Source organism: Myripristis murdjan, chromosome 13, assembly GCF_902150065.1.
Source record: "Myripristis murdjan chromosome 13, fMyrMur1.1, whole genome shotgun sequence".
In the NCBI taxonomy this organism is placed as follows: domain Eukaryota; kingdom Metazoa; phylum Chordata; class Actinopteri; order Holocentriformes; family Holocentridae; genus Myripristis; species Myripristis murdjan.
The window spans coordinates 22,300,435-22,319,646 of NC_043992.1; the positions used below are offsets into that span (position 1 = coordinate 22,300,435).

At 40.3% G+C, this 19,212-nt stretch overlaps 1 protein-coding gene across 9 annotated transcripts in view; it reads left to right on the forward strand.

Moving 5' to 3' along the window:
* Nucleotides 1–19,127, forward strand: part of agfg1a (ArfGAP with FG repeats 1a) — a 33,820-nt gene extending 14,693 nt beyond the window's left edge. Inside the window, exons 2-16 of one of the 9 annotated variants that reach the window (XM_030066877.1) lie at nt 474–567; nt 3,843–3,958; nt 5,368–5,533; nt 5,789–5,951; nt 6,742–6,861; nt 8,181–8,252; nt 9,181–9,396; nt 10,151–10,334; nt 10,879–10,958; nt 12,090–12,191; nt 12,322–12,333; nt 12,443–12,490; nt 17,519–17,671; nt 17,835–17,929; nt 18,279–19,127. In XM_030066877.1, coding sequence (XP_029922737.1) covers nt 474–567; nt 3,843–3,958; nt 5,368–5,533; nt 5,789–5,951; nt 6,742–6,861; nt 8,181–8,252; nt 9,181–9,396; nt 10,151–10,334; nt 10,879–10,958; nt 12,090–12,191; nt 12,322–12,333; nt 12,443–12,490; nt 17,519–17,671; nt 17,835–17,929; nt 18,279–18,338 — 1,681 coding nt within the window. In that variant the 3' untranslated portion in view covers nt 18,339–19,127. The remainder of the gene's footprint in view (nt 1–473; nt 568–3,842; nt 3,959–5,367; nt 5,534–5,788; nt 5,952–6,741; nt 6,862–8,180; nt 8,253–9,180; nt 9,397–10,150; nt 10,335–10,878; nt 10,959–12,089; nt 12,192–12,321; nt 12,334–12,442; nt 12,491–17,518; nt 17,672–17,834; nt 17,930–18,278) is intronic. The other 8 variants (XM_030066878.1, XM_030066879.1, XM_030066881.1 and 5 more) reach the window with 8 other exon arrangements.
* Nucleotides 19,128–19,212: the final 85 nt, after the last annotated feature.

Genomic DNA, 19,212 nt, shown 5'->3' on the forward strand with positions numbered 1-19,212 from the left:
TGTGGCATGAGCTGTGACCTTGTGATGAAAGGACAAGGATTGTGTGGACTAATGGGTGTTACTCTATAACAGGGGTTTCTATATTAAACCAAATTGCTTGCTCTTGTCGTGTGCTGACAACTGAATTCATTTGCAGTTAGAAGGAAGTTTCACTTACTTCCTTTGTTCTGCCCTACCCCCTTTTATTATTCTCTCTCTCTTTCTCTCTCCATCACTTTCTTACCCTCTCTCATATCTGTCTTCTGATGTCAGTGCTGCTGTCTTCCTTGCCCCAGTTTCACACACCAATAAGTCAGCTGGTTGCTAATTAAGTGGCCCCAGCCTGAGAAGTGGGATCTGGAACTTGTCCAGAGACATGATGAGGTTTTGATGTGTGATGTTTTCAAATTAAATTAACCCCTGTGTCTCTGTCTCTGTCTCTCTCCTTCTTTCTCTCTCTCCCTCACTCTCTCTGTCATCCAATCTCACCACAGACGAGGGCTCAACCCACCCCACAGAGTCAAGTCCATCTCTATGACAACCTTCACACAACAGGAAATCGAGTTCCTACAGAAACATGGCAATGAGGTAGGTCTGGTGACTGTCTGGCCTCTCATGATTGTTAATGTAACCAGGAGACTGAAGACCCACTGCTTTGGTAGGCCTTGGAGACCGCATGTAGCTTCTTGCTGTGCAGTAACATTGTTGTCTAATATATTTACTGTCCATTTATTTCAAAGGGCAGTCTGATCTAAAATATAATGAAGGGATAATCAGTTCTCAAAAATGTAGACATAAATCTGTAAAATCATGATACCAAGATTCCAGAGGTATTTCCCAATTTTTCGTTTGTATGTGGCTCCACACATCCACACACTGTGCATATGATGTACAAGGTAAGCCAAAGATACAAGACCTTACCAAGCAGTGTCATCCTGGAAATAAACTACAATTCCTTAATTTTTCCACCACTGTGCAGTTAATTGTTTGGTCTGCTGTAAGAAGCTATAGACAGTGCATTTGTTGATGGTAATAGTGATGCAATGTTTTGTTCCAAACTGAAAGTTGTTATTCTTGAACTGACCTAATCAGCCAGGCTGTTTTGTTCATTATCAGCAGGACTCCCACAGGCTATGAAAAATCTTTTGAAAGTTTTATACATTTGAGAAAAATAACATAATATCTTGAAAAACTAAAAGATTAAAAATTACAAGAAAAACTCCGCGACACTATCTTTTAATACAGTATAAATACCTTTATTGTCATGGTATGATCATCTTAGACCTTTAAAACAAACTCTGATGCCTCTCGGCATTAAGCCTTCATCAGGGAGTCAAATCAAGGTCATGAAAGGTTTTGAATGAGTGAAAATTAATGGGTTGCCTTAAAAGCATTACACTTTTTTAATTAAAATACAGCATGCAAATCAGGTACATCAGAATCTGTTAGTATCCTACAAGGAGGAATATCTTCCCACAACCTGTGTACACAAAAGCATTCAAACATATCAAATGAGCATAAAGGCAGATTAACCACAGCCAACGCACATTTAGTAAAATCACGAATGCAGAGGTTGGCTGGTGACACAAATCAGGCTTGAGTCATTCAGAGCAAAACACATCATAGAAGATAGGTTGGTTGGCTAATTTTGACCAGTGTCATGTCTTCCATCAAACCTTGTGAATTTTGAGTCCTAGAATTTCACTAAACAAGATCTTGAAAGTCACTGAAAAGTCCTCAAATTCAATGTCCAAACTAGAAGAATGCACATCTCCAGGTGTATCCAGACATATCTCCTGTATTTCAGACTTTAAGCCACCCTGTGTGGTGAGCAAAACTTAGGAGAGACAGCCAATTGGATTTGCTTTCGAAATTGCAAATTAAATTGCTATATGATTCAAATATCATACATTATAGAAAATGTACTGTGAAACTCACAAAGCCTTTTGAATTTATCTTTTTCTTGTTCTCTTTGTATCTGTTTCATTTTATTAAATACATTATACCAGTGGTCTGGAACCATTTCTGGCTCTTTACCAGAAGCCATATGGCTTTCAACAGAAGTTGCATTTCAAAAAGAACGCAAATTAAAATGGCAAAAAGTTAGGTTGATACGTCCACTGGTATGCTGTATGAAGACAGAGAGAGGGAGAGAACAGCAATAGTCAAGTGAGCTAGACAGTGAATGAAGTGAGGGACCGGTTGTAAAGCGACCCGGTGCGAAGAGAGAGAGACAGAGCAGCGGTAGCCAAGCAGTCAAGCATCTCGTCCAGGCTGCTGCCAAGCGGGGATGATGAATGTAGGAACTCTGCTGTCTAACCTAGCATGCCTCGTCACTGCTCTACGGAGCCAAATGTGAAATAATCTTCACCTCTGATAACATTTTCATGTCCAAGAATTACACTAGGTATTTTACCTTCAAATCAAAATCGAGCTTATGTAGTACATTTTAGGATTTGATTCATAGGCATTTTCAAAAACCAGTACCAACATTTTTTTTAATTGAATCTACTAGTAGCTGGTATTAAATGCACCGTTTTATAGAGACAAAAACAAAAGAAAATACAAACACATTTTTCCCCACAGTCAAAAAAAAAGCCTTTGAAAGAGCATTGTATACCACCAACTTGCTAAATTGCTGCTTTGAAACTCAAGATATGTTGCCAGTGCAAATCACTTCTGAATGATCGTATGATTGGCCCAAAGCTAGCAAAGCAAACAAGTATTGTAGTAGTTGTCATGGAAATTTCAGTACCTGACCTTGAAAAATGTTTCTCTTACCACAGAGGCTGAAAAATTCATATTCAGTGTCACACAAAAAACAGTTTCTACTCAGACTCTTAGCTTACTTTAGTCTGATTTATCTTGCTCAGTTCAGCTCACCAACAGAATTAGGTTGAATGGTTGTTGAACATAAAAAAAATGTGCATTCAATGGAAAAGCACCAAAAAGATAAGTACAGAGAGATATTAAAATAATGATTAAAAAAAATAAATAATTTAAAAAAAATGGTCACTCTTGTTATTTGAAACATACTAATGGAAGTAAGCACTTTTTAGATTTTAGCCTATATGATAAGTCTCACCTTTCTACTGCCTTTGATTTTGGGTAGCATTCCTATGATATTTGCCTAATCCTGTAAAGTGGGATTTATAGGCTACGCAAGTCTGTCTACATCACAGCAGCCTGTTCTCACAGAGCTGCTCTTTCAGAGATGGTGCTGCAAGAGCCGCTATGGCTCTCATGCCATACACGCACATTTCAGCTGCTGCTGTTTTGTATTTAGCTGGCTTTGGTGCACACTCGCACACATGGCACATACAAGCTCACTCTTTAATCCGCCAATTTGGATTTTGAATTGAGGCAAGGCTCCACTAAATAACAGGAGGACTGAAATTCTACACTGTGCCCCGCTGTTTCTGATTTTCATTTTTATTTATTTATTTTGCCCACATGTTTTGTATCTGTGTCAGGTGCTCTCGATGGAAAGAGAAAAAAAACCTTGAAGGCAGTGTCAGTATTCATATAGCAACCTTGAAGGATTTCTACTTCATCTCCAACCTTGAATCTCCTGCGTGTCTGCCTGCCCTGCCACTTTTCTAGAGCTTTTAATAGCCTCTGCTTCCCAGGTGGCGTTGCTCTATTTCATACACCGTTTATCAGAAATGGCTCTCGGATGATGGTGCATTTTGGTTCCTTGGTACAGTTTGTGTCAACTGTTGCCTCTTGATTTGAATATGATGGAAATAGGTGATTTAGTGTTGTATCCCACATAATAAGTAAAGGAAGTAAAACTTGAGTGTATGTTTTTAGAATTTGACCATGAATGAAACATAACGTTTTTTCCACCCTGTCTGTTTTAGGTATGTAAACAGATCTGGCTTGGCCTTTATGATGACAGAACCTCCTCAATACCAGACTTCAGAGAACCTCAAAAAGTCAAGGAGTTTCTTCAAGATAAATATGAGAAGAAGAGATGGTAAGTCCATTTTATGAGCTGGCAGGGTGGGGATATGAGCAATCCCCTGGCACCATTTATACATGAAGCTTTGTCTTTTTCTTTCTTTTTTTTCCACCGACTTGGAATGTCTCACAGGCAGCTCACAGCAGTTGGCCTCAAGCAAGGCACTAGATACCCTTCTTTAAATGCATAAAATGTAGGTCATACAAGTCAAGCTGCAAGATTAACTGCAAGCCTTTTTGCTCAATGAAGATCTAGGTTTAATTGCGTCCAAATGCATATGATGTCTAGCCTAATTGTCATAGCTGTGTTATGATCATTGTAGTGTGTAATGACTAATGGCAGCAGTTATTCCAAACACATGACAAATAAAGTAAATAAATAACAGACCTGAACAAACCTTACCTGTTATGGATGAGCAGTAAAAGCCGAATATTCGCAGGTATTGTCAACTTTTGCAGTCTGTTAGGACTTTTTGTGGATACATCATTAATGTCATTATGAGTGGCGTTAACCAGTCAGGTGCTCAAACTGCTGTCTAAGAACTAAGAGCTGTGGTGATAGACCAGCCACTAGAGGGCTTCTAGTGTTGTTTTACAAAAAGGAAAACCTCCATGCTTTCCGTAGCCTCCCTGTGTCTCTAGACATGGGAGCTGCTTTCAGGAGCAATTATCTGATTATCAAGGCCATTCACAAGCCCACCATAGGAAAACTTCTACAAAGGGTAATATGAAGTGTATATGTCCAATACCGTGCCCTACCATTGGCCCACAACAACAGAGCTGAATCATCTCAAGAATCCAGGAAGAATCAAATGTCAAGACAAGCTAGTGTCATATTTGTTCAGTCTTCTCAGTTGTGTGACAAGAATTAAGCTGAGAGAATCTCTGCTGTCATTGTGAACATGAGTGATAAATGATCATTAAAGATACCACTAAGTACGAGTAGTTAGAACTGTTGAGAGAGATTGTTTTTGTCACCACTTTTCCTTTCTTTGGCTATTTTTTGGCACACACTGATTATTCAGTTATTCATTTAGAGTACACACAGAATAGTTGATCATTCAAAAATGGAGCTGTCTGCATGCTTCTTATGTAATATGGTTTAATTTTGAATGCTTGAAACAACACAAGATAAAACATTTATTTTAGCCCAATATCTGGCAGCATAAACAATACACCCCAGTGAATCAAACCCCACAGTATGCATTGCAGTGACCAGGATCTGCAGTAGATTTGATTGATACCTCAATGGTAACTTATGTGTTTGACAGTTGGCTTTGAAAGGGGTAATGGGTAAAGCTTAATCAGCATATAACTTACTGTGACCTTTTCATTCGGTTTAAATGAGAAACACAAAACTGGAGCTGAGAGGTTTTCACCTTGCAACAGTACTATGTTTAATTGGTTGTGTGATCTACTTTGCAGGTATGTACCACCTGACCAGGCCAAGGTGGTGGCGTCGGTCCATGCCTCCATTTCTGGCTCTTCAAACAGCAGCACCAGCAGCACCCCAGAGGTCAGACCGCTTAAATCCCTGTTGGGGGAGTCTGCACCTGCCCTCCACCTCAGCAAGAACACCCCTCCTAATCAGGTACAATGTATGCTGTGATCACACATGCATATATACATGCTAAATCTATAAGCCCTGTCAGAAATGAACTTCTTGGCGCACATGGCCTGACACGGTAAATTGAAATAATATTATGTTTTACTACTATATATAAATATATATACACATTTAAAGTTTTCATTTTTAATAAGGTAAAAATTGCTCGTCCAACTGATGCACGCCCATCCATATGTGCACTCTTTCTAAGTATGTCTCCTGTTCTCCTGTCTCCACCAGTCTCCAGTGGTGAGCCGTGGGCAGGTGCATCAGCCGCAGTTCCATGACAAGAAGTTTGACCTCCTCAGTGACCTGGGTGGAGACATCTTTGCTGCCCCGCCCAATCAGAACGCAGGCACCAGCACCGGTTTCGCTAACTTTGCACATTTCAACAGCCATCCAAGTAAGGAACGATTGGTTTAAATGATTGATTAAAAAAACAAATGTCAGTGCATTAGCAGGTCCTACATACTCAGTCTTTCATGGCGCATAGTTTGACACCCATATTCAAGGACTTAAAGTACACTTGCAGCCATTTGTAAGGTTCAAGGCTTGATAGACATCACAGCACCCTAGATAACAGTATGCTGACTGATTATTATTATTGTTCTGGACTCTGGACAACTAATAGATTGCACATGATTCAGAAATTTTGTCAACAACCATGTACTGTCGTGGTTGTAAAACAATGCCATACATTATGATGTAGTATCTGAGGTGCTATGGACACATCTCCATGGTTAGTAATGTCCCTAACATAGAGCTATTAGTGCTGCTTCCCATGGAGGATAATGTCCTCTCATTTCCTTCTGAAAGAGCCATCAAGACTCATCCTTAGTGCAGTGAACACAGACACATCCACACATCTCCACACAGCAAGCATGAACACAGATTTACTGAGATTAATGATGCATGTAGTACAAAACACACACAGCCTTGTGTCATGTGTGCTCAGCAAGCAAGAGTGGGTTAATCTGGCCACCTTCATAACCACTATGTTTTTCATTGTTATGTAATACCATGCTGTGATTACCTCTCATTTAGCACATAATACATTGTGTTTCTAAATCACTGTCATCCATGCTGTTGGTCAAATATGTAAATCCATCCTTGATCATCTCATTTTTTGTTTTCCTCTCATTGTCCGTTTTGTTGATCTGTCTGTTTGGGCCTCATCCTGACACCACCTCCAGCAGCACAGAATGCCAAAGCAAACGCAGACTTTGCAAACTTTGATGCGTTTGGGAGCACTTCTGGGTCAACAGGTGTTTTCCCCACTGCACCCCAAGCCCAGTTCCAACCGTCAAATACAGGTAGAGCAAGACGCATTCACTGAACAGACAGCACACAGTCAAATCACACTGTCAGGAAGATGCTAGGTTGAATAATGGTGTAGAAACACACATACATTGTCGATATGTACACATAAACATACACAATAACACCTTTTTACATACTGCATATTGTCAACTATGTGCCCTCTCAATCCATTGAATGCATTTTGCTGTTTATGTTTTTGACTGTGGTCACACTCATTCTCTGCCTCCCAAACCCCCAGCCTATGTGTATTGTCATTCATTATGTATTGAATTTGCAGGGCCCAGAGTGTAACCATATGGTCTCATTTTGTGATCCTCTCCTCAGTAGTATCACTAAGGTTTAATATAGCTAGTTTATCACTGTGCCTACCTTCCATCACTTTTCTTTTGCCTAAATCCTGTTGATCTTTCCTAGTAGGTCATTAAAGTCTTTGTGAACTGTCTCCTGAATGTAGTTCTTCCAGGTCACACATTCAGGCTGCTACTGCCTAACTATAGCTGAAATTTCAGTGAACTGCACTTTTAGTTTACACAACCCAAACTCCAACAGTACTGGTACCATTCAATCATCTGAGAGTGCCACCAACTTAAGGTGGAGGCATCAGTGGACAAAAATTAACAGAGTCCTGCATTTTTTTCCAGAATGAATCAGAATCTTTATGTGCTACTTTTTATTTGCTGTAATTGTTGTCATCTCACACCTATCTCTACAGTCTTTGTCCAGAGTCTCCCTCTTGAGTCCCTCATGCAGTACAGCTGTATAGTGCATACTTCATCTTAAAATGTGGTGACCTTATGCTCTGCAGTGGCTCGGTGCCTGGCCTTTAACATGTATACTTCCCCTCCTTCCTCATATCTCTCTTACTCTCATATTAAACAATGACTCTCTTATGCAAAATCACACACGCTAGCCTTCATACCCACAGTCCAAAGTAAAGGTTTTATACCACAGCACCCCCTGCTGGAAGTTTTACGTTAATAATTGCTATTGTGTGCAGCTGCACAGTGACCTCTTGATGTCTGTTGGTTGATGGATAAAGCTCTTGTCTCTCTCTGTGGCTTTGTAAGATAATCCCTCTCTCACAGACATTGACTGACTGCGCTGCCTGCCTGGCCTCAGTTGTCTATTCACTTTGTCTCATCTGTTTCTTGTCTTTTGCTTTAGCTGCAATTTCGCACTTTTTGTTTGTTTGTTTTTACTTCTGGGTTAGGTGATTTATTCATTTGTTTATTTTGCTTTTGTCTCTCCACCTTGTCTCATGCTGCTCATCTCCCCATCTCTCCCTCCCTCCCTCTTTGATTTTGGCTGCCAGCGTTCACTGTACTCTCATCCAGCCGCAGTGTGGGTGAGTTTGCCACTGCTCTGCCTGTCCTGAGTGCACACAGTAAGTCTCTCTCTGGACTTGCCCTCTCAACAGCTGCCACCCTCTCCACTGGCTCTGTGCTAGTCACCTAGATCCCTCTCTCTCTCTCTCTCTGGATGTGATGTATGTCTCTGCATGTGCCTCTTGTTCTGTGTCTGACTCTTTAAAGTCATTGTAGACAATCTCTCTGGTTCTTTCGGGTTCACAACAGTTGCGTTTTGATACTTTATTTATTATTCCTGTTAAGTGTGGATTAGTGGATCAGTGGATTAGTTTAATGGGATGTAGAATTCTAAACAAAAGCAATTCTGAGAAAGAAGTCAAAAGGTAAAGGAATGCAAAAAGTAATGTTTGTGAGACTGTTCACTGGTGTTTATAGTGGTCCCTGTATTGGACCATCCTGACCTGTTCATACCTGACTGAAACTTATAACCCTGAGTATGATGGTGTACTCATCACTGAGTTCAGTCCCATGAGCCTACAGAATGGCTTTCAAGCCATAGTTCTTTTCCATTTAGTTATCCAGTTATTTTTCCATGGGAGACACTACATGTGATCTGTTATGTCTACAGCTACCCTGACATTGATCCACAGTGTGGTGCTGAGCTTAGATCTAGCTCAGGCACCAAGAGGAAGTGCCAGTCTGCATATCATTTTACTTAAATAAAATGCTGATTTTGTGCTTTCTTTAGGGTCATAGGCTAATGAGAGCCAGAACATTGCAGTGCTGTGGTGGACATAGTCTTGTAGTACCGCTATATATCCCATAGATAATGTAGTTGAGTGTCCCAAACCCAGCTCTGCCTACCCCAGTTTAACCCCCCCCCTCCTGCAGATCCTTCTCTCCTTTTCCAACCACAATGGAGGGAGCAGTAATGTTGATGCTGCTACCCAGAATCATCAACACAGGGCCCTTTTTGTGACTCTGTAATCTCTCTCTCTCATGCAGGTAGCGCCTCAGGGGGACTAGCAAATGCCAATTTTGCAAATTTTGACAACTTCCCCAAATCGTGTAGCGCTGACTTTGGATCCTTCAGTTCCTCCTCCCAGAGTAACTCCACAGGAGCTGCCAGAGATGCTGTAGAGAGTACTAGCGTCCCTGCTGATAGATACGCAGCCCTGGCTGACCTGGATAACATGTTTAGCTCTGCCAAAACGGAGCAAGGTAAACTTCTCCTGCCAAGCCTGTTTCACAGATCTTGGAATATCTTGAGTATAGGGGTTTATAGAGTAAGAATTCATCAGAAATAGACAATATATACTTACGCAATCATACATAAGTTTAGATCCCCTATTAGTCTGGTTCCCACTACAGGAGCAGACAGGCCATGGATGTAGTTTATTTATGTGACCCAGTTTTCCCACAGAACAGCATTTCTGTGCTTCTTTTTGCTGTCTTGCCACACAGAGTTGATTAGTTACAGTTTCTGTTTTTGGTTCTGTATTATTTTATATTGAGTTGAGCCTAGGCTTAGAGATGGTCCAACTGTTTCTTTCACGTCTGCTCTCTGGCCTCAGTGCAAGTTAATCAGCCTACATATTGAAGAGTGGCCACTCCACATGGCAGAGCTGCCACCCTCTCCAAAAAATGCTATTTGTATCAGTTTTAATGAGTTTTAGTGTCACGTGGTCTAAATGATGTTTCACAGTCATCAGCGACTTGTACAGGCCTTGAGTCAACTCAGTTCACGCAGTGTCTCTTCACGTTTGAAAATGTGAACAGAAAATGCAATTCATTTCCTAATGATTGAAAATTTATTCTCCATTATTTTGAATAGGTTGACTATGGCAACTTTCTTCGGAGCAAAGCTTTTTTCCCTCTTATTTCCCTTCTTTTTAACTTGAGGAAAACCCACTTCTTGGATTGGTTGAATTAGGGATGGACTGAACAAAGCTGCTGTTATGTGCTTGTACTCCAGGAGGTGGTGTTCCTGGCGGTGTGAACTCAGCCGCAGCATCAACGGGTGCTAGTGGTCCGCCTCAGAGCCAGTCCACAGCATCAGCCATCGGGGACCGCTATGCCGCACTAGCTGAGCTTGATAATGTCTTCAGCTCGTCAGCCCCTTCCACTACTGTTTACAACACCACTAGCACCTCACAAGGGTGAGACACTAAACACATACACAATTTTAATTAAAACTTTATTGTCCCACTAAAAGACTTTAGATTTGCAGCTATGATTAACCAAGCAGTACATAACATCAGTCAAAACAAAGAAAAACAATAACAATACAGTAAAGAGATCTAATCATAAGGACTCCTCACAGGTGCCATTGTACAGTATGAACAAGACAATAAATAAAGCCATGTTTAAGTAGTTTCCATACAGATTCTGAGCAATTTTGAGTTCAGCAGATCAATGGCAACAGAAACAAAATGTACCTTAAGGCTTTTATTTCTTCAACCATACTGCAAAACAGCAGCAACAAATAAAATAGTAAAATCTGCAAATAAAGTATATTGAAAAAAATAAAAACTGAAAAAAAAAAAACAGATATGGCTTTGAAAATGTCATTGTCCACTCGAAAACACACAGCGCTCCTTATCTTCATGGTGGTCAGGGAACTGCACAAAGGGAAAGGTGCATATTTTGTGCAACTTTTTCTTGCTCGGCTCTGACGAGTCAGTTCATTTTGTTGCATTGCAGGGGGATGTTTGGTTCAGGGACTGGGGTATCAACAGCCCAGGCACAGCAGGCTTTGCCCAATATGGCCCAAGGTTTTGCAGGTAAGTTGGTCTTCAAGCTTTCCCATTATGTTGGGGTAATCCCAGTCTCAGTGAGACAGACCTTGTTCCATGCCAATTTTCACATTGTTTTAGGTTTTTGCCTGTCTGCTGCATGCTAGCTTACATATTGTTTGATGATAAAATGATTAAGACAGGAGTTTCATATTATATGACAGTATAGACTTAGTAGCTGGAGTGAAGTTGCAATACACTGTCCTCCGGTTTTAGTATTTTGTGCTCTTATACTTAAGTTTCTGACCTGCTGAACAGGCCATTCTAAGCCAATATTTATGATCTAAGATGGGCATTTGTTTGAATGCCAACCCAGGATTATGCCACAAGGGATTGTAACATAATCAGAAAGAGACAGTAATAATAATCATAAACTTTATTTATAGAGCACTTTTCATACCTTAGATGTAGCTCAAAGTACTTTACAATAAAATAATAATAATAATAAAAAAATACAAATAAAATGCAACATATTAGAACAAGGGCAAATAAAAATGATGATAAAATATGTAAGTGAAAGTTAAAAACAGGGACCAGTAAGGATAACAATATTTGAGAAAACTAATTTCAAAATATCACGAGACTGACATATTTTAGAAGTCAAATTAAATAAATAGGAGTCAAGGAGTCCAACAGTAGCAGTTCCCATTCAGTGAAAAATAGCTTGAGTCAGACAGGGCCCAGGGGTAATGCCTGTGACTCACACCTTCCCAAGATTTTTTTCTTTCCATACACAGCCTGCCCCAAGAGCAGTTTTGACGCTAAAAACATTGATTTGTTTGAAATATGTAGAACTATGTCTGCACAGATATCTACTCAGCAGAAATTCAGCCATGATTTATTTGGCTTAGGCATGCTGCCGTTGCAAGGGTCAGTTACTGCAGAGCTCATGAAGATTATACAATCAAAACTGTCTTTCCCAAAAGCCTCTTAGCACTGATTATAATCTTTGCCCCTGTGATTTGAAGTTGATGCAGTGGGACTAATCAGTATATTGAAATGCTTTTGGGGAATTGTCCCTAGAGCAGATTCAGTATTTTTGTTTCTGTTTTCTTGGTGTTATGCGTTTTACACTCTACTGACTCTCATATTTGATGTTTTCACACCTCTTCCCAATAGCTCCATCGACTAACCCTTTTGTTGCTGCTGGAATTGCCCCAGCAGCAGCTCCCACCAACCCTTTCCAGAGCAATGGGAGAGCAGCAGCTGTGGCCGCAGCAGGTGTGTTTGTGTGCTTGTGTGTGTGCATGTGTGTGTGCATGCACTTGCAGCATTTATAGTACATTGAATAAATGCATTTAATTAAGATTAGATTAAAATGATGTATGTCACTAAATCTATGCATTCAAAGGTGATGGGCAAGGTGAGTATGTCTTACTAGAAGTGTATGTGTATTGGTAAGTAAGAGACAAAAATAGATGTGAAAGGTGGGACTCAGTTGTCTGTCTATTTGTTCTCACCATGCTGGACAGGCTTGATGGGGGTTCCTCATGGGCAGGGTTATCCTCCCACTCATTTTGGTAGGTCTCCTCCTATGCTCCCTCTGCCCACAGCTCCCCTCCTGCTCTCTTGTGCCTTGCTCTAGCAGTGCTCTTGTTCCTAAATTAGGTATAGCAGGAAAATGTTGGAGAGGCCAACGCAGTCACAAGATCCAGAGATGGAGGTGTGACATGTTCACTGATTATTTATTTCTTTGTAAACACACACACATAAATATATAAATATATATATATATATATATATATATATATATATATATATATATATATATATATAGTATGTATTTATACAGGGAAAATCCAAGTGTGTAACATTCTACCTCTGAGGAGAATGGGATAAGTAGAGCCTGTGCAGTAGCGACTGGACCAGTTGCAGTTATCACTTATGGGACAATAATTTCTCTATGTAATTTCTCTACTCCCACCATGAGAGAGGACCAGCTGTTGTGAGACTCAGCTGTAATGGTCAAGAATTTAGTTGAATAGAGTAATGGATTTTCCAACACATAGGACCAGGGCTGTCATTTGCCCTGCTTTTGCCAAGGACAAGATAATCTCCAAGGCCACCCCAGTCGATTATTTAAAGGTTAGAGGGCTCTTTTGGCCCCTCCCCTGAACTGTGGCCCGAAACAACAGACCTGGTGTTATGAAACTGTTCCAAAACATTTTACCAGAACAACTGTGCGCACATCAAGGCAAATTGTTCAGGTGGAAAGCCTCAGGAAAACCTTGCAAATTAAAATGTTGCCTTAAATAGAAAAAAAAATGAATAAAATAATTTATTTGGAGTGTAACAGTGTACAGACCTCACTCCAGACCATTTTTATTAAATGAAAAAATGTAAAATATGTCTCAGCTTACCCCATTCTTCCCTACATGTTATATTCTGAATCCTGGGCTCTTGTGACCCCAGAGATGATAATAGCTTCTACCACATTTTCCTTTTATCTGTTGTCAAGAAGCATACAAATCTATGCTGCCTAGTTTGATGACATGCAGTTATCAAAAGAAGCTAGCCTTTCCACTGTCAAGTGCATACAGAATCATTTGGCCATTTAACAAGCTTGGTAGTGTCATCAAATGCTTCAATTCACTGAATGTACCCATCAAAACAGAATGATTGGAAATCTATCTAATCTACTGAAAATGGACCACAGGGGTTACTTAAGAACTCAAACCTGAATTTCAAGTCTTAAAACTAGTTAGATTTGTTAACATTTTTTTTTAAATAGAATTTCTCCAACTCCAGTCAGTGGCTTTGTTTAGTAAGCATTAATTTTGACATTAGCACCAGGCATTGCATTGCTTGTGTGCCAGCTATCTCCCTTGGTATTGTTTTTATTCTACTTGTTGCGCTGTGAAAATGTTGTGTCCTATTGGGATCATCAGAGTTCAGACACTGGGGCTACACTTGGTGCACAGTGGTATTTCAAGCCTAATTTCTGATAGGTGTTCAAACAATCCAGCCTCAAGCTTGTTTAGACAACACCATCCTCCAATTATGTGTGTGTTTAAATTAGAGTTATGTATGTAACTACAGTTACATTAGTTCTGGATGGCCACCAGAGATTGTGCTCAACATGTTGATTTTAATCACATGCACACGCACAGGTCAAGAACTGTTACCAAGACATCTCACCGTAGGCATGCAGGCCCATAAAAGATGTAGGCCATGGTCACACTTGTCTTTTCAATGCGACTTTATCTGATCATGCCAGGGTGCATTAACTGTCAAGTCTGTACGTTCAGTGATAAGATCTCGCTTGCATTTGGATCCAGTCAGCCTGACCACATACCATGGTGGCCTGGTTTGCATTGAGTTCGGATCTCAGGTCGCCACAGTGGTCTGGTGAGCAAGTAAAGGTGGTTGCCTCCATCTGTTTGGAGCCACTGTATTATCCATTGTTTGGCTTTGGTGGCTAGAAAGTTGCGGTAAAAATACAGTAAAAGTTGTATACCTGATTAAATCATTTACCCCGAATGCCCATCTCTTCTGCATCCACTACAGTCAGATGGGCGTTTACTTCCAATAGCAGCTCCTGCAATATGACATTTGAGGGCTGTACCCTATGTGTGATTTGTATGAGGAAGTCCTACTCTTAGTTTATTTTTCCTAAAATCAAGTCAACACTGGTGAAACACATGGATAACATGGACTAGGTTGCAGTGCTGTATCGCTCTGATATCAACACTTCTTTTTAGGGAAAAAGAGTCCCATGTCCTTTTTGCACGATTAAGTCTCTGCATTCAGGAAAAAGGTGGATCTGTGGTGTGCTCGTGTGGAACAGGGCTCAACTGAGATGTTACTAACCTTGGAGAAAGTTTTTGGGAGGGCAAGGCTGCCTCTGGCCTGTGCACAACAGGTTGTCACCGTGCTTTTTAGGGGATTGCTTGAGGAGTTTGAGGAGTGTTTTGGAGAAGAGATCATGGCAAATCACTGGGTGAGACACTCATGCTCTTTCCCAGGAGCAGCCCATGATGTACTGACCATCCAATGCTGAGCTTTTAGGCAGTCACTAGGGTGAGATGGTGGCTGAGATGGTGGGTGAAAGCCCCTTGGGATTGAATTTCTACATGGATAGTCAGTCAGTGTAGGTCGGCAAAATGTTGCACTGCTTGGTTCAGCGAAGTGCTGCCTTGTTTGAACACCTGTGTTTGTTGGGTTTCTGGCCTTAAACAACAAATTATTCGAGAGGTGTTCACCTACACCCATCTAAAAAAGGACATTGAGCAAGCCGCACTTGGCAGATTAGACATTAGTCTGCCAAGCTCTCTATTCATAAAGGCAAAAGCCTGAACACAAGCATCTGTTCCAGTAGCCTGCAAGGTCAAAGTGTCAACAGAGGGCTAATTTGTAGACATCTGGTCCAAGCCACACATAGCAGCATCCCGCATGGCAGCCAAGGCTCACAATTATTTGGTAGGTAACGGAAGGACTTGGAGCTTTTCCAGTGGATTAGGGAAGAGGATGGATCCTTGAAGATGGATGGCCAAGCAGCCCATCTTAAAAGGCACTAGAGAGATTTCTTGAGGAGTATTCACCCGAGTGGCACAAGGATAATATTAAGGGTTTACCTAGTCTCAGCTGATAAAAGAAAGCCAATGTCAGGGAAGACAGCAGTAGCAATGGAGCTCACTCACAACTAGAAGAACTGTTAGAGCTGGGCTCCATCACATACATGTTCTGTAAGGTTGTGAGGACTTAAACACAGAGTAGGTAGAGTGGCCATTTTGCCACTGGGAACCAAACTGGTGGGGGTACAAAATCATTCATGCAGTTATTCATCAGCCTAAAGATTTGGTGATATGTCACAAACCAGCTGAAATGTGTATATGTCACATCTCATATCCCTAGCTCTGAATCTGGTTGCAGTGGTATTTCCTGGTTCTTTTACTGCAGATGTTACTGTTTCCCTGCCTCCTACACTTCACCCCAGCTTGACCCCTGCTGGCCAACAGGCTATTCGAGAATAGCCGGTTGTTTTCCTACTCACCTTGTTTTGTTTTGTTTTGTTTTGTTTTGTTTTGTTTTGTTTTGGTTTGGTTTGGTTTGGTTTGGTTTGGTTTGGTTTGGTTTGGTTTGGTTTGGTTTGGTTTGGTTTTTTGGATCAATTCAAGCTTTTTATTAGTAGATTGCTTCTCTGTTTTCTGATATTGAAATTACTATGTTTCAGGTTATTGCGATACCAGAATTTTGACTTTGATACAAGCCAGCATAGACACCTTGATATCAGTACCAAATCAATACCATATCACTGATAAATCCCTGATATCTGAGAATATATAATATACATCAAAGCATTCTTGGTCGTTTGTTTTAGCTGTTGAACCTCAGCTTTATTGTTTTTGACACCATGAAACCATTTCAATAGTATTTTGAGAATTAGATGTATCACATTCGTATCTTCACTTTTCATAAAACTATTCAGTGTAGCTTTAAACTGTGTGCAAACCCACATTATGTATCCATCATTTATTACCACACCTGTCAGGCTTTGAATTCTTTGTAGAGATTAGGATAGTGGTCTGACGTATGCATTAATAAATCGCATTGGCTCCCTTAACAACAAAACTCTTTGAACATACAGTTGTTGTTGTTGTTGTTGTTTTTTTTATCATTGGCTTTGTAATCAAATTTCTGCCATATTTCACTTTGATCACACTGCTGTGTTCCAATTTGCGGATGGGTAGTGTGATGTAAAACTGCCATTTCTAACCTTTTCTCTCTTCCTCTTTGCTACACTGCTGAACAATTTATCTAATTTCTACAAAGACAAAGTCACCAGGCACACCTGCTGCATCACTGTTCCCTTGTATAAAGGCACAGTCTTTCTTTTCTGATAAATGGCTTTCTTGAAGTATTGAATTTTCCAAATGCTGGTATAGTACTGTTTTAAAATTTTGGTATGGTGGTACTAGTAATAGTACCAGTATATGGCACAATTCTAGTGTGGAGTTAACATTTTATGGGCAAAAGTGTGAGTGTGTGTATGTACAGTACAGGCCAAAAGTTTGGACACACCTTCTCATTCAATGCGTTTTCTTTATTTTCATGACTATTCTAACTGAAGGAATCAAAACTATGAATGAACACATGTGGAGTTATGTACTTAACAAAAAAAGGTGAAATAACTGAAAACATGTTTTATATTCTAGTTTCTTCAAAATAGCCACCCTTTGCTCTGATTACTGCTTTGCACACTCTTGGCATTCTCTCCTTTTGTTAAGTACATAACTCCACATGTGTTCATTCATAGTTTTTGTTCCTTCAGTGAGAATCTACAATGTAAATAGTCATGAAAATAAAGAAAACGCATTGAATGAGAAGGTGTGTCCAATCTTTTGGCCTGTACTGTGTGTGTATGTGTATGCATTGTAAAATTTGTCATGACATATGAAAAAAGTTGATGCAAACATCCTAACCAGTTTTTCATACATATGCTGGCAGTAGTCATAGCTGTCATCTGTGTATACTGCTGAGATATTTTTAGATTTTGTTCAATCTCTGTCTAGGCCTCTGTAACACATTCCTCTCCTGCTGTGTTGCAGCCACGTTTGGCCCAGGCTCCATGAGCATGCCAGCTGGATTCGGGAATGCTGCAGCCTACAACCTCCCTACCAGCTTTAGTGGAACCTTCCAGCAGCCCTTTCCTGGCCAGCCCCCCTTTCCCCAGCCTCCAGCATATCCCCAGCAACCTAACGGTGTGTGTGTTTGTGTGTGCGTTTGTTTGCAGTTGTATGCACATCTAAATCAATAACTTACTCTGTGAGTCCTGTTAAGTTCGTTGTGCTACAGTTAAACATAATGAATTTCTTAGTTAAGGAACCACTGTTCTTAATGGTAATCTGAATATTTGCCTTTCAGGTGGAGGATTTTCAGCCTTTGGCCAGGCCAAACCTGTTGTCACTCCTTTTGGACAGACTATGGCTGGACCTGGCGTCTCCAGCAACCCCTTTCTAGTAAGCAAGAGCACTACCCTGTATGGCTTCCCACAATAGAAATGCATTTTCCTCTGAGGAATTAAGGGTTAATTTTTGGTTCCTACAGACAGTTTATCGCTGATGATAATTAGATGCTTGCCCATCGTCCCTTATTGGTTGTGATTGTATCTCTGTGAAGCATCACAGTACTGAAGTGTTGTTTGTTGCATTGTATATACTCATTTTCAGTATGTTGCTGATTATACTGCCAGCATTGTGTTAGTGTTAAAAAAATCCACCTTTGGTTTTATTAAAACTCAGCATTCCCTTCTTATGTCTTAATAGTTACAAGATTACTTTTCTAATTGAGTCCACTTCCCCCTCACAGGGTGCAGCTCCATCTGCACAGTATCCAGCAGGAGGCTCTTCGACAAATCCCTTCTTATAGCGCTCCATCCAATCAACACCACTACAGGGTCAACAACTGGCGTGCTTGCACCTCTTGCACTGTTTCGTTTCACAAGTAGCTTTAAAAACACAATGTTTGTAAGAATTTGTACTTTCTATTGCAATTTGACACAAATGCAACAATATGAAAGACTCATGCTGACAGTGTCTGTGGCAACAAAACAAAAAGTGATCTTGTGCTCAGAGCTAGAGGTAAGTCCCCTCTTCTCTATTGAACCTGTGAAATGGCCTGGCCTCTACTGAGCCACAATGTATAATCAAACTGGCTGATAACTAAGTTATTGCAAATATCCCATTCATTATGCTGCAATTCTGTACATAGTTTTTTTTTTCTTTGAGGAAATTAGCTCTTTGTGCATATCAGTATTTGTATCTAACACACACATGGTTTGTTAAAACTGAACTGTTACTTGGAAAAACTGATGGGTACTGCTAGTTACTGTATTTGTAAAGAACCAAACAATTTATTTGTGCAGTATCGTTTTAGGTGAGCTGTTTTTACTGATGAAAAGAGAATGCTTACTCTGTTCATGAGATGAAAGAAAGTGTGAGTGCTGCATCAGGGAAGGGTGAGGGATTCCTTTCTCTGTCATACATTGCCCTGCTGACAGGGGCCCAGATTCAAAATGCCTCTGGGCCACAGTTAACCAGGCCCACAATGCTAACCAGAATGGATGATGAACTGAAAACCACTTACATCGGGTATTAGAGAATTTTAAGTTAATGTGTAAATATCTATATATTAAAAAGAATTTTAATTAAGAAGAAATGACCCACTCATTCATTTATATTGATGTACATCCTCACGTGTATATTTGTTGTTTGTTTTTGGTTTGTAAAAAAGATTTCTATCC